Here is a 15,274-nt window from a genome sequence, read left to right on the forward strand (position 1 = left end):
CAGGTGACCTTTTGCTGACAGGAGTCAGCAAAAGGTGTGTTCTCGTGTTAAACCAGATTCCTGTGTGAACAACAATATGGTCAAATGTACATTTATTCAACTAGCATTCTCACATTCTCTTGCACAATCTTGCAATATCAAATACTCTCAGATCCATATGTTTTTCAAGGGTCTTTTGAGCCGCTTTCAGGCCTTTTTTGCATAGTGAAATCTTCTACAATGATTGAACATGAATATCTCAAAGACTGTCAAAGATAACCTGCCATGGTTACTAGAATCAACATGAAAGTGAATGAAAATGGCATTTTATTTACAATAAATGCCTTTTTTTTTGTTGAAAAGTATTCTATATCCTTAATTTTGTATTGTAGTGAAATACTAAATAAATAAGAAAATTATTTTAATTATTTGTGCTCAAATATGCACCTTTCCAGGACAGCTTGAAATTGTTTTTAATATTTTAAACAGCCAGTTCACATTTTCTACCATGAACGTAAAACAGAGACAGTCGAACAGCAAATGTTCTGAACGTTGGCTGTTTTGAAACAGAGTAACCCATGTGTAAATTTTTGCATCTCACAGTATATGTTAGGCCCTGACAGTGTCCGCCTGTGACCTTTTATTTTAACTATGTTGTTTATGTATTGTGAACGGTACTATTTTTATTCTTTACTCTGCTGAGAACATGCTTCCTAGTACAGGGCTCTATGGTCACATGATTAGTGGTGGTATTCTCCAACGCATGTTCAGTTTCACGTCAAAACATGCCTCTAATTTTTCCACTACTCTTTGCTCTGCTTTGAGCTTGCTGGACCGCCCATCCCTTCAAACTGGAGAGCACTAGTTTCCTTTTGAGATCTTGAGTCTGTGTATTTAAGATTTTATCTTTGCTTATGGAAAAGAGACCCAAACCAGTGCAAAAGAGATTCTAACCAGTGGTTTTAATGAGTAGAATAACCCATTTAAAGTTCCCATTGATGAAATAAACCTTAAATCAGAGTACATATCATCTCAAATAAACAATATTTTGTTATGTATTTTACTCCATGATGTAAAACACTTCTGTACTTCATAGCAAGTTTCCAAAAATGTTGTTTCAATCAGAACATTAAGTCATATATGAAACACAAAACTCACACCAAGTTATAGCTGAAGTCCATCTTTAAAAAAAAAAAACCTTTGACTATTTTTTATGCATTAAAAAAAATTAATGTACATTTTTTACTACAAAGCACCCTAAACACGATTAACAGTAGTTCATTTATCCTTTTTCTCTTACTGTAAAGATATAAATCAACGTGATTTAACATTTGCTACTCATTTAAAGACATTTCAGTGTAATCAAGTATTAATCAATAAAACAGACAGATCCCGTAAACAAATGTAAATAACGACACTGAGCACTTTTATCCAGTTTAAGTAAACATGTTAATTCCACTCCTTCATGAATGTATACCTTCATAGCTACAATACACTGTGGAAGCGTCTGTGCTGTTAAGATCCTTCATCACTGAGGAGTTTCAAGTGGGAGCAAAAAAATAATGTTTAAATTCTCAGGCACTTAAATGGAGCCAGGATACAAAATAACGGCGTTAATTCTGAGCTGAGAGCTGGTCTGAGAAGGAACAGATAATCTATCCCATGCTGTGAGACTTTTGTCAGTTACATCAATATATTTTCATGTGTCAGACATTCATTTGCAGACTAACAGCAGACTGACTCCATCTTAAGGCAACATTTATGGCAGGTTTTAGTAACAGCGTTGCCGTGCTTGACTCATTTTGGAGCAAACAAACATGATTTTTTGTCAATACCTGTTTTTTTATACTGCAGGGTGTCTGGTGATTCCCGCCCATTACTTTTTACTGCGGGATGAATTAAGCTTGAGTCCAGTTAGTGAGTTTCCTGGCTGTACCGTATTAATAATATGCACATCGCTAAGAGAGGGTAGGTGCGTTTCATTGTGCTAATGCATTTTCTCACGGCTCTATGCAGCTTCTTAACTTTTCTCACACTATCAGCATGAGAAAAGTATGTGAGGTGCCAAATGAGTAGCCCTTCAGTTCTAAGTGCTGTTAGTGCGTTAACACATCAGGTGCTGGTGATACTTGGAGGCTGGTCAGTATTTATGCATCGTGTTGCACCATTAAAGACTTTGCATAGGAAACATTTGTATTTATTTGTTCTATATGTCTTGGTTGTCCTTGAGGTGCACATAAGGGATTTGAAGAGCAAGAGTGGCCACTAGAAAGCATCAAATAGCATCATCATCATCATGAATCAAGCCTTCAGGAGACAATGGTTTGATGCATATGCTTAAAACAATGTGGCATGCAACGGCCACGGTTTAATGTGGCACATCATAAATCAGGATTTTGGTTATGTTACATCATTTTGTCAGAAATTATTTTGGCAGTGTTTCTGTGGACTGTTTTTGTGTGTGGTCTGTGCCTTTAAGAGACTATACATGTCCCTTGTCTGATTGAGTGAGCTGTTTTGGGCTGGCTTCAAAATGGCATCTGCTGATTGGCCCCCACTGTCAACTGGCCACTTCAAAAACTGTGTCTCCATACATCCCCTGACAGCAGCTGACACCAACAGCAGACCTTGTTTTGATTAGTTTGATTTCTTGCTTTTGACCTTGGTTTACCCCGGAGTTTATGGTTTCAGTTTTGGTATTATTGGTGTCCCCACTTTGGCCCCCAAACCAGGAGAACCAGGGCAGGGTGGTACCTTTATCCAGTCCTTTGAGTAGTCCATTCTTTAAAAAGTCTGTTTTTATTCCTGTTTTAACAAGTCTTTGTCATTCCAGTTCTAATTGTTGTTAGGGTGCTGTGTTTTATCAGGCAACCAGCTGAACTGATAGGGTTCCCGTGGCACCAGGAGATCTATGTCAAGCCTCTTCTGTTCCTTTTCACTGTTCACCGTCCTGTACCCGAGCAACGACATGGCCCCTTTACACACTTCCTGGATTCGTCTGACCTTGTTGTGTGGCAGCATGGTGCGCCAAGCCTGGGAGACGTTGGTAGCGCTCCTCGACGTGATCTTGAAGGCCTCTTTAATAGAGCCTTTGCCTTTTCCGTGGGTCACCTTGTAGATCCATGTGGCCAGCTCTGTGGTCATCTCCAGACCTACAAACTGATACATGGCATTGATCTCCTCGAGTGGATTGCGTGCCATGTCCTCGTAGCGAACCAATTTGTAGCGGCCTTTAAGAAATGGAGGGGGCTTCAGGACCGCCCTCTCGTTGATACGCACATGGCTGCGACAAATCTCCTGCATGACCTGATACTGTACCTCTGCTTCCTTAATGCGTTTCTGTTCCAAGACGATTGCGTTATCACTCATAAAGGCCTTGGCTGACTCTTCCCTAGACCGCACAACTGCCCGTGGGTCTCGGACCAGGTGGATGATGCGGAGATCTAAGTTCGAGTCCTGCAAAAGTGGATAAAGTGATTCCAGTTCAAAGAGCCGCACATCTTTGTACACCACGTGAGAGTAAGAGTCACACGCCTGCTCTACCCTCTGCAGTCCCTCAGCACCACATTTCTCTAGGCACAGAGTCTGGTTGCTGAACTGATTACGTGGCGTAAGAGAACAGATTGGTGGTGAGCACAGAGCTCGACTGTGACTCCACATAAACAAAGACGACACATTGTGGTTCTCCGGAAGGTAGGACTCCATCACTGAGAAGTCACACTGGAACACGCTCCGTAAGAGATCCCTCACTGCCATTCGAAGCGCCCTTGCACCGTTTTTCTGCAGCTTGGTCCACGCATGCCAACTGGGCTCCATAAGATAGAAGACAGACGGGTGCTGACTGAACACCTGGCCCAGGAAGGATGAGCCTGATCTCCACGATGACAGCAGCAGAACATGGACTTTGGCGTTGGAGGGTTGTGGGTCACAGGGGCTGAGTTGGGCGTACCAGCTAAAGAACAGCACTACTCCTGCCCCCTGTAAAATCACCAGAAACATCATGGTGCTGCAGTTCACTCTGTAGCGCGGCATCGTGGCTGTGAGCTGCTGTCAGACAGTCGTCTTTTGTTTGAATCCTCTCTTTGGTCCTGTGTTGAGGTGTTTATCTTTGCTGCATTAAAAAGCAAGACAGACAGAGAGAGAGAAATTCATATTCAAGATTTGACAATCATGTTTATGCAGCACTCAAAATCTCTTGCAAATCATTATCAAGCATGTGTCAAGAAGAGACAGCCCATACGCTCTTATAAATTAGCTGACTTTGGGACATTAATAGTGACACAATATTGATTAAGAAAATATGACTTTTGTTATCAGTTTTTTTTATCTGATGAAAAGCTCAAATAATAAATAAATTTGATTAATTTTACTTAGAGACTAGTTATACTTGCTCCAGTAAATGAGGCCTTGTGCAGCTTTAAATGCTAAAAAAAAAAATTACATGTATAGTGGAAGTATTTTAAACTGTTTTAATTTTGATGATTATAGCTTATGGCTCATGAAAATCAGAAATCTATTATCTCAAAGTGCATATTTAATTCAGAGTTTGCATATGAATGGCGTGTATTTCTCAGTCTATTTTAGCACTAAAACCACAATCATGGGGACAACTGCCAATGCAACGGTTACCCAAATGATCATCGACATCCTGTACAAAGATTTTTGTATTTCATTTCAGGCTCATAGCGCCTAGGTACAGGAGTCAAGGTTTTTGAATGGTTTGAGATACTATGTCCTCTATGTTGGTGGTGGTGGTTGGTCTGCTGTGTTTCATCGAGTCCAAAGCCAACACAGCATTTCCCAGGAGATGTGTGAACACTTCATGCTTATATCTCCTGACAAGCTTTATGGACATGCTGCTTCCCTTTTCCAACATGACATAGCACCCGTCCACAGCTCAAAAACATCATTACTGTGTGTGACTGGCCTGACCTGGCACCCCAGCAGTGCAACAATGTGATCGCCTCCCTGCCACACCACACGTGCTGAAATTCTTGGCAAATAAGTCCGAACCAAGTAATGAGTTTGTAAATATGGTTTAAGTAAATTTTAAATACTTTTATCATGTGTCTGACAAAACATAATCTGAGATACTGAAATGATGATTTAACCCTTGGATGCACAACCTACCAATACCTACACTCTTCCACAAGTGGGGTCAAAAATGACCCCTGTGATGGACCGAGTTGAAAAACAGGAGGAGTCCCAGGAATTATTAGAAAAATATAGTTTCCATTTATTTAACCCCCAAAATTATATTTACAAGAGTAATGAATGTTGAGCTCATAAAAGAGGTCAAAGAAACAAAACTGAACTCAGGCAAAGACTGCAAACTTAACAACCCAAATGACTGCTACAAACAAACATAACTGACCTAAACATGAAATGACATACAAGGGTATATATAATGGCTGATCAGACCATTGTGACACATGAGGGGTAACAAACAAACACAATCATAAATCACAACGATGCAGTACAATCTAGTTTGTTAATAAACTAAACACCAAAGAAGAAAATCAAAACCCCATTAAACCCTAAACTCAAATATTTAATTAAATACAAATACTTTGTTTTTAAAGTAAAGAAAACACACATTCCCCCTTCAGCAGGAAGTGCTGGTGTGGTCCAATTATCTTCCTTTGCATTTAATGGTTTCAAACCCTGGCTACCATCTTTTGTCCAGCAACTCCCAGGGTTGATAGCAGGTAAGAAATAAAAGACAAAGGTTAGTCAAAAATCAAAGAAATGAAGTAGTATGAACACATAAGTAAACTAAATGTGCGCGCTTACAAATAGAACAATTGCATCCAATCCAAACCAATCAATAAAGTCATTGGCAACTAAAATGTATTACTATGTTCAAATGAAGAATGAAAATACAAAAGTTACCGACTTTAGAGTGTGGCCACGGGTTTGGCCATCACAACCCCAAATAAAATCAATGCATTTTGCTTTAAACTCGGTTGTTATTCTTCAAAATCTTTAACACGAAGATATGTTATATTTTCATATTTGAGGTATTCCTCATAAAACATGTTTGTGACATGAGGCCCTTTGCATTTTTATTTATTTTTTCATTAATTTTAAGAAATTGCAGTTTTTGTATCACTTCTATCACTTTTGTATGCTTGCTCTGCATATACTGCAGAAGCTGGGTCTTCCCTCTGAAAGGCACAGGTTGTTCATCCACTGTAACACAATCACTGAGGATGAATTTCTGCCTGCAGTTGACCAGGAACAGGCCCCATATGTAGCAGAAAGCTGCCATGTGGTTTGTTTTCAGTCGGTAGGCTCTGGTCCTCTTGTCCTTAATGAGCTTTAAGCCCATAAGCCCTGAGTAAAGAAACATTTTACATAGATGAAGAACCTAACAATAAACTAGTGCAGAGTGAACTCAGGTCAAAGAAGTGGAGCAATATCCTTTAAGAGCACTACTTAGAAATTCATTGAGTTCTTATTCTATTACAGTTTTGTTTTCATCTAAACTCTCACCTTAGACATTTTATAGAGATGTCTGCAAAGATTATGGCTAATGTCAGTGCGTCAAATTACAAGCTGAGCAAGTTTCAACAATTTAAAATGATTCAAATGACACTCAGCCAGTCAGACTAAGTCACTAGCTTATATCTATTATAGCCCATATAATGTTTATATCTAACTTTGTAAATAATGTGTTGCTAATATTATTAAGTGTACTGACAGCTAATAAACCAAAGATAGGTTTATTTGATAGATAGACTCCGCACACTTGGAACACATCATGCACTGACTGTACCTGACAAAGTCACGTACTACACACAGCACAGTCAGACCTTCCGGCACAATCTCAGCAAAAACTGTGAAAAGGCATTTGAATCCATTCATTACCTTTTCAGGTTTATTTTTACCCATTCATGTTCGCACCCTCATTTTCAGTACAGATAAAACAGATAAGCAGATAAGATTGCAAAACGCTCTTGCAAATTTTTCCTGTTGTACTTCTGTGTTTGTAATTACCTCAGTGCATTTTTACCTCATTCTTTCTACACATACGCACGTGCATACATCCATCGTCACAGTCTATTTTAAGTGACTCAGAGCTTCCATTACAAAATCACATGAATTCCAAAGAACCACCTCCCATTCTGCTTGCTTTTTATTATTATTATTTATTTATGTGTTCTACAATATTTGTCAATTTAACCAATTTTGCAGGGCAATCTTCATATACAAGATTAATTTTCATATATGAGAGACCTGACAGAATATGGAAATAACTTTTGTGCTTTTTCCTGCCTATCTTGAAATCTTTGAAGCATTTCCACTGGACTAAACATGTTAAAAACAAAGACTGTGCTGAGAATTCAGTGACATTTACAAGCGAAGCTGTCATCCAGAGAACAACTTAGAAGCATGATTGCATCTTAATTGGTGGATTTTGAGACATTTGTTGGACTTTGTGTCCCTCGCTGCTGCAGGAGAACTTCATGCTGGTTTGAAATGCAGAGAGAGCTCGGGTTAGTGCAGAGAGAAAACTGCAAACACTGGCACGGCTTCACTGAATGATTTTTCCTGCATCATGCCACTGTAGCAAGCGGCCTTTATGTAGCTGTTCAGTGTACATTTTTAAGGATTGAAAAAAAAAACGAGCTAATCAACTTTAGACCCTCGAGATAGTGAAACAGTGATAGTGAAATCCTAGTGTGGCAATAATTACCTAGTTAGTTGGTAACTGATGCGAACCACCCTTCTTAAACATTTTGAATCACATGGGCTGATTTTGAACATGGTGAAAAAATCAGACCTAAACATCACACATTAACCACTGAAACTGTACACAGGTATTAATCACGCCACTGTATTCCTGCTCTCTCTGTTTCTCTGGGTCGTCTGATTGTTGGGAATTTCCCTCTGTATCAATGTAGAGTCATTACCTTACATACAAATTGCCTCGAGGTGATTGTTGCGGGGATTTGGTGATATATTTAAAAAATCTATTTCATTTATTGAAACTATCAGGTGTCAGGGCATTTAGCCACCTGCTACTCACAGATAGAAGCGCCTGAGTTTGACTCGTGTATCTGGGGCCTTTCTGTGTGGAGTTTGCATATTTTCTCAATGTTTGTGTGAGTTTTCTCTGGGTACTCTGGCTTCCTCACACAGTCCAAAGTTAGTGGGAATTAGTATTTAATTAGTTAATTATTAATTAGTGATTCCGAATTTCCCATAGGTATGAATTGCTGTGTGTCTCTCTGTGTCAGCCCTCTTTCAGATTCCAGGGTATGCCCTACCTCTCAACCCTATGACAGCTGGGATAGGCTCCAGCCCCCCCTGGTGCATGAAAGTATCAGTCAAAGATTCAATCCTCAAATATTTTCAGACAAGCACTTATTCATCCACCGAAAAACACACGCTAAGCTCGACATTTAGCTAATAACAGAAGATGAAACCTGAGAAAGTTACAGTCTTGTTAGCTGCTGATCCTTTCCCTATAAGAATCCCTTACCTGTTGAGTAACCTTCCTCTTAAACTCTCAGATAAATGCAGAAAAATAATCTTAAAAATAAATCTTTCAAACCATATTTACTCACTTGTACTGAAAGGCAGGATTTTATTGTATTATTTTCTAACTGAGCTATCACTAAATACTAAAATATCTGGATGAATGTCTTGCTTAAACCAGGACAACTGTAATGCGCTTCCACATACTTGCATGTGGGCGCAGATCTGATGTAGAGGCAATAATGCCAGATAATGTCAAGTTTCAGATCACTTTGTACCTTCTTAAATTTCAACAGGCTGCTCAGCTGGAAAAGCGGAAACTTTCCCAGAGGTGACGCTGCACAATTTAGCATTGTAAGACTGAAGTGCTGAATCGTCAAAAGAAAGAAAATCCCGATTGGCTTTCAACCCTCACTAACAAAGATGCTGTTAAATTATATTTAACTGCTGAAAACAGCAAGCACTGTGCACTCAGACATAAGGTGACATGGATCCATCACATGCAAAACTGCCTGAGGCTGTAAACTGCCCTTTAATTTGAAATGCTAACATGAGTCTGCAGTGTCACAGACACAGTGGATAAACAGGGACAAGCCTGCAGAATGTGGACTGTCTCGAATGCTGCCCAAGATCAACATCATTTCTGTTACAAATATAAAGAACATTTATACTGGAGATGAATTTCTCAACCCACAATTAAAGGAGTGATGGCAATCTGTCTTAAGTTTGGGATCACAGAAACTAAAGCGGGACAAACCACATATGAAGCTACAAGTGTGCTGGTGGAGCAGATCAGGTGTGATGGCGCAGTGGGAAAAAAGATTCATCTCAAAATTGTCAAATTCTTTTGTACTGTGACTTCAGTGGAACTGTTTTGTTTGTAGGGAGACGAATCAGCTGACCAGGGCACTAGTCAAATGAAGTTTATAAATATGATTTCATATAAGAGAGGCTAAATGACACTGGCATTTTGCTGCTGGGATTCTTTCACCTGTGCTTTGACAAATTTCAGCGACTCATTATAAAATTTAAGAAAGTAAGTGTGCTCTGCAGAAAAGTAAGCCCAAAATTAATGAAGGTCTTTTTGTTGGTTCTAAAATCTGTGAACTGATACTTGACGATGAGTTTGAAAGGAAACCGGAGCCAAGTGAATCAGTAGCCTGGGAAGCATTTGTGCAGGTTGTCCAAAATTTACTTTGGAATCACAGAGCAGAGAATTTTGCTAAAATCACATCAGCTAACGAGTGCAAAATGTCACTGAAGATGCACTTTTGTTCACCCAAATCTGGGCAAAGTCAATGATGAGCGTGGAAAAAGATAAAAGATCAAATAAAATGTTGGAAAAACTGATGCCGGGGACAGTGTAATCTGAGCCTGATGGTTGACTGCTTCTGGTTCTTTGTAAAAGACATGCATGCTCAGTACAAGTGCTAAAGTAAGTGGCTAAAACATTTTTGAGCAGACATTTGACATTTTTTGACAGTCTCAAATGTATATCTGAAAACCATGTGAACCTCACAGTTGAGCAAAAGTTCAGCACAGTTCATTACTGTAAACGTTGCCACAGTTCCCTAGCACTAACTAATCCCGGCAGCCTGCACACGCAGCCTTTAAATTGATCTGAATGGCAGTAGGAAATAACCAGAGAACTTAAGCAACCCATCTTTATTTCTCAATAAAATCTTGAAAATTATTTAAGTGTCCCCTACAATCTTTATTTATTTCTAACCATAACACTATGATTAGAAACTCCAACCCTAAGTGTACATGACATATCCAGTGTATGTAACACACTCTGTGTAGCAAGCTGTGCAGGGAGAGCATGTGTATTTGATGATATCTGGTGAACAGTATGAAATCTTGCAGCGTGACTGCAGCTTTATTGTAGAGCAGGGCCCTGATCAGGTTGCATGAAGAACATACTTGACATTAGGTATTACCCCGCCTCTTAGATTTAATTACTCATGAAGGTGCTGACATGTTAAGACTTTCTCTCCTGTTTATGTCTTGAACAGATTAGACAGCACACTGAACAATGGAGAAGTAAACAAAAGGTAAATGCTTTTAATACCCCAATCTTCATCTGGATTTATATAATTTATGACTGTGTGATATTATACACACGCACCTTGTGTAAACATGGATCTGCAGCGTCTTGTGTGCAGACATTGTGCAACGCCTTGCGTGCAGCTGCCCGTGCACTGTTTGTTTGCAGTGAGACTGAGTCTGGGAACAGATGCGTCTCTTTCTGTTTGCCAGCAGAGACATGGTGAGTCCAAGTGCAGGAAACACTTTGCTGTCTTTGTGAGGAGAACAGTGCTGGCAAGCAGCACCGTGAACTACAGCACAGGGGGCACCGAAGAGATCCAGATATTTGTCTGCTAAGAAGCATACATTATTGCACCTGCATAGCGAGCTGCGCCAACTGCAACCTTTCCTTGTGATTATCATTTCTGAGAAAGCAGCTACTCGAAAACACTCGCTGCTCGTCCTGCTCAGCTCTGTGTGCATGAAAGAACACAGGCTCTCAGGGTTGTTTCGGGGTGTCTTGCAGCTGCTTGATCAGTGGGTAAATAAACCACAGAGTCAGCCAAACCTCCTCAACAATCCACTTAAACTAAATCACTGGCTTTGTTCATGAAGTCTGCCTGAAGGTGGCCATTCTTTAATTGTACTTTCTGATGTTTGTAGTTGGTAATGGAATGCATATAAGAGCTGCAGAGTGCTCTTTAGACCACTCTGTATCTTGTAAGTGTACAGATCCAACTCTAAGAAGCTTCTTAAACATATGACAAAAGATTTGAGCCGATATGTGTATAAACAAAATCAATGAGCCTTTCAAGCTGGCCTATCACATACTCTGTAGTCTTTGTGAACCTGAACCGTACTTGTTTCTGAAAAGTAAAAATAAACATTTGCTCAGTTTTGATGTAGTTGTTCACACATTGGCCAAACAAGCAAAAGATCCCTAGTTTGTTCCCAGGAGAAGGAGAGTTTGTGGGTGCTCTTGGCCCATCAGCCAATCGTGGAAAAGAGTAAACCTCTTAAGTGCAAACAGCTAAAATGAAGCCAAATGTTAAAAACTGTGAAAAGTGCCCGTTGTCCCTGTCTGTACTTTCAAAAATGTATATTTTGATATTTTATGGGGGTTTTCTCCTATGAAACTCTGCATTCACCTTCTATGGATGCACAATCTGATACTGGACACAGGTTCAGTCCTGTTCAGTTCATTGTTGCTCTGCATTTATAACTCTACATAGCAGAAGCGTTGCTCCTGTTACCAGCAGCACAGCTAATATAGCATGGAGGAAGCTGGCAGCACAGGTTCAGCAGTCAGGAGGTATTCCAAGCATACTGCATCAACAGCTTTACATATTTGCAGTGGTTTTTACTGCCTATCAAACTGTTGCCAAGTTGGGTGACTCAACTGAAAATCTCCAACAACAGTGCTCTCTTTGTTGGTTTCTCTCTCGCTCTGTTTACTTTAACACATGTTGGGAGGCTTTTAATAATCTTGGTTAATATTAAAATAATCTCTCATTACACCAGTCTCCTTCCCCTGCTCTGACAGCAGGGTGCAGTAAAGACCTGGTCGTTTTCTTCTGTAAGCAGACCTGAAACAAACATTGACACTGAAAACATGATTCATGCGTGTTTTTTTCCACCTCTTCTTTCTTTTTGTATTTACATTTATCAGCTGTTATAAATGCTGATATTCAGCAAATCACCAGCCACCAATTTAATGCAAGCTATTAAATTTCAAGACTTGGTGGAGTTTAGAACAGCACAAATAAGATATAAAGTAAGAAATAAAATGCTTGCAAAAGAGGGAAATGGAATTTTAAAATACAAAGTGTTAGAACAACTTTTAAAAATGTCTATCTCAATAGCAGGAGTTAAATTATGGAACAGTCTAACAGAAGAAATTAAAGTAACAACATAAACCAGTTTAAAGTGAAATATAAAAAACAGATTTTTAACAAATATAAGAATGAAGAAAACAGGGTTAACACAGGGTGGTAATGTTGTTCGTAATAGTGTTTTAGTTTGTTTGTCTCATAATTTGTGAATCTGCAAACGTTGCCACTCAGTCCTTATTTATATGAAAGTAACTATACTGTGGTGGGGCTTGTTTATTTCTTTTGTTTATTTGTTTGTTTGTTGTGATTTACTTTTGCTTCATATGTTGTTTGTTTAATTTAAGGCTAAAACAAAATGAAATCAATGAGAGGTAAAATTTGAGGGGGTAGGGACTAATAAGAGTATACTTCTGCCTACTCCGTTTCAAACAAAAGAATGGAATGATATTTTGTAATGATTGTGAATTCACATGTTTGAAATAAAAATGAAATGAACTGAACTAAATCATAAATCAATCAGCTCATAAAATTTGTTTATTTTCTGCAAACCTCACATTGTAAATGTTCATTAAGCATGTGCTTATATAGAAACATGGGTTCTTGCCAGTCTCTCAGCTATCCTCCATTAGAAACACCTTTGACATTATGACTCATATTTCTTCTCATAACCTGAAACACTCATAGACACATCCAGTATTTCCTCTGATGTCACAGTCCCTTGATGTGTTTCTCAAAAATTAAACTGTAGTTTCTTTTAGAGTACGAACAACGTAATAACAAAGCCAGTGTTCTTGGTTTGCTTTGTTTTTGGCCGTTACTGATTCACCCTTTTGTGTAATCAATACTGCTTTGTCTTTTATCTCCACTCCCTTTGAATATTTAACCAGTTTAACACTAATACGAAAGCACACATAAGTAATGGTCAGTGCACCCATGCACCAGTCAGCTGGGATGCATCTTTTTTTTCAGACATTATTTGGTAACTTTATATTTTTGTTGTGGATTTCTCCACTGTCACTATCACAAAGTGCTCTTAATCCACTTACTATTATTATTGTTATCTCTTCCATTGAATAGCGATTTGTATGTTTGGAGATCAGCTGAAGCAATCTTATCAACTACCCACTGGAAACGCTATAGAGGAAAGCCCACATTTAAGGATGATTGACACGGGCACTTGAGCAGAGCAGGCTTCCTCATATTACCTCTATAACCCTGTCAGAGTTTACAGTTAGTTCAAACACTGAGCCTCAGGAGTACCCAATTCTTTCTTTTATATATATATATAAACATTATGATGTCAAATTCTGTTTCAAAATTAGGGGGAAGAGAAAAATTTTAAATGAAAGGCAGTGTGACAAATTTAATAGCTTTACACCTGATGTTTTTGGGAAAAAAAATATATATATAGATATATATTCATCTGTACGACAGATAGAGTCTCACATTTTAGACTGCTGCTCAGAGTGTGGCCCGTATAATGTCTGTCTGTGAAGCACAAACGTGACATGAATATTGGCAGCTTTTAATTACTTCATTCATTCACTGTCTTCAAATGAACCCCGTGGAATCTGGTAAATATTGTACAGAATAAAAACGGCCGAAGAGGCTTGTAGCTGGCACTTGTAATCACATTACAGAAGACTGTGTAACGGCACAGACCAAACTAACTCTGAGGGGATAAACGGGGGGTAATGGAGTCCCCTGCGCCTACCTGGGTGGTCACGGATTCTGATCTTTGGAGGTTCGTTACATTTTTGCGTTGCTCGGTTTTAAAGACGAATTTATTAACATGGTTGTAAAAGAATCGCCAAGATGGGCAGAAAAGAGGGTCGTAACCGTAGAGAAGCGAGCGGGTTGTAGTTTATTCGTCTTTTTTTACCTCTTATTCCACCAAAGAGAAAGAAAAAAGTCTCACCTTTTATTTTGTTGTCGGTCGCGCTGTCTGACAACGGCGCCTGTCCACAGTCCTCTGAACTCTCCTCTCCTCCGCCGCCCTCGGTCACCAGCTGCTCGGAGAACTTTCTTGTAGTGGCCGTGCACAAGGCGCAGTTTTGAGACGTGGCCGGTGGCAGTGCAGGGCTGACGGGCTGGCAGAGGGCTGGGCGGGGGCTGCTGGTCACAGAGATAGGAGAGTGGTGGAAGGTGGGTGGGTGCGTGGATGGGTGTAACGGAACAGTTATAAAGGCGACATTTACGGCGCATCGATGGCAGACATCCTTCCCAACATTTATTCTTGTGTGTGGTGCAGTAGGCTACAGATGTTAACTGCCCTGTGGTCCGGTCCCAGTTTATCTCCGTTACCAGCTGCAATGCAGCCACTATCTTTATAACTCTGTGTTTATTGTACTTACATTTTAACCCATCCGATCTTTTTTGGCCACTTAAAACATGTTTACAGAACTATTGTTATGTTTTATATTGTTATATTTGTGCTGTCCTCTTGGCCAGATTACTCTTTAAAAAGACATTTTTAATGTGAACGAGATTTATTTTAACGGAGTAAATAAAGAACATATGAAAGTCCGTGCCAAAAAACTGGTTGCTGCTTCTACCTTATGACAAAGTTGTTTGTGGCTCAAGATCATTTGATATCATTCACGAGGGATACATTTGACATATATTTCACATATCCTCCTGAGAACCAAGCAAACAAGTATCTTCTAGTTTAACGTTTTCTGTGATGTCCTGCCTATTTGGACGTAGAGGCAACCCAAAAACATGAGGTATGAGGAAAGTATGAGGAAAGGCACAGATGTCCCCGTTTGAGCTCACTTTTTAAACCAAAAGATGTAGACCAAAAACAGATGTCCATTTGTCCAGTTTTTGGCAAATACACACTTTCAAGTCACTTTTCTATTCAAAAATAACTTTGCAAACAGGAGAGACACTGGATCAATAAACTCAAGGACGCGTGAGGAAAGTTGACATTGTCCTCAGAACATTTCCAT

At 39.4% G+C, this 15,274-nt stretch overlaps 1 protein-coding gene across 1 annotated transcript; it reads right to left on the reverse strand.

Moving 5' to 3' along the window:
* Window positions 1-926: 926 nt before the first annotated feature.
* Window positions 927-14,574, reverse strand: LOC146384374 (carbohydrate sulfotransferase 6-like). The gene is made up of 2 exons (XM_084936337.1): window positions 14,242-14,574; window positions 927-4,090 (listed from the first exon to the last, which is right to left on the reverse strand). The coding sequence occupies exon 2, from the start codon at window positions 4,009-4,011 to the stop codon at window positions 2,815-2,817; it is 1,197 nt and encodes a 398-aa protein (XP_084792463.1). The 5' UTR covers window positions 4,012-4,090; window positions 14,242-14,574; the 3' UTR covers window positions 927-2,814.
* Window positions 14,575-15,274: the final 700 nt, after the last annotated feature.

Source organism: Perissodus microlepis, chromosome 7, assembly GCF_051167445.1.
Source record: "Perissodus microlepis isolate ML-2025 ecotype Zambia chromosome 7, ASM5116744v1, whole genome shotgun sequence".
NCBI classification, from domain to species: domain Eukaryota; kingdom Metazoa; phylum Chordata; class Actinopteri; order Cichliformes; family Cichlidae; genus Perissodus; species Perissodus microlepis.

What these genes read in the sequence shown, in the direction of transcription:
- LOC146384374 (XM_084936337.1), bottom strand. Translation starts at nt 4,011, where the DNA reads ATGCCGCGCTACAGAGTGAACTGCAGCACCATGATGTTTCTGGTGATT.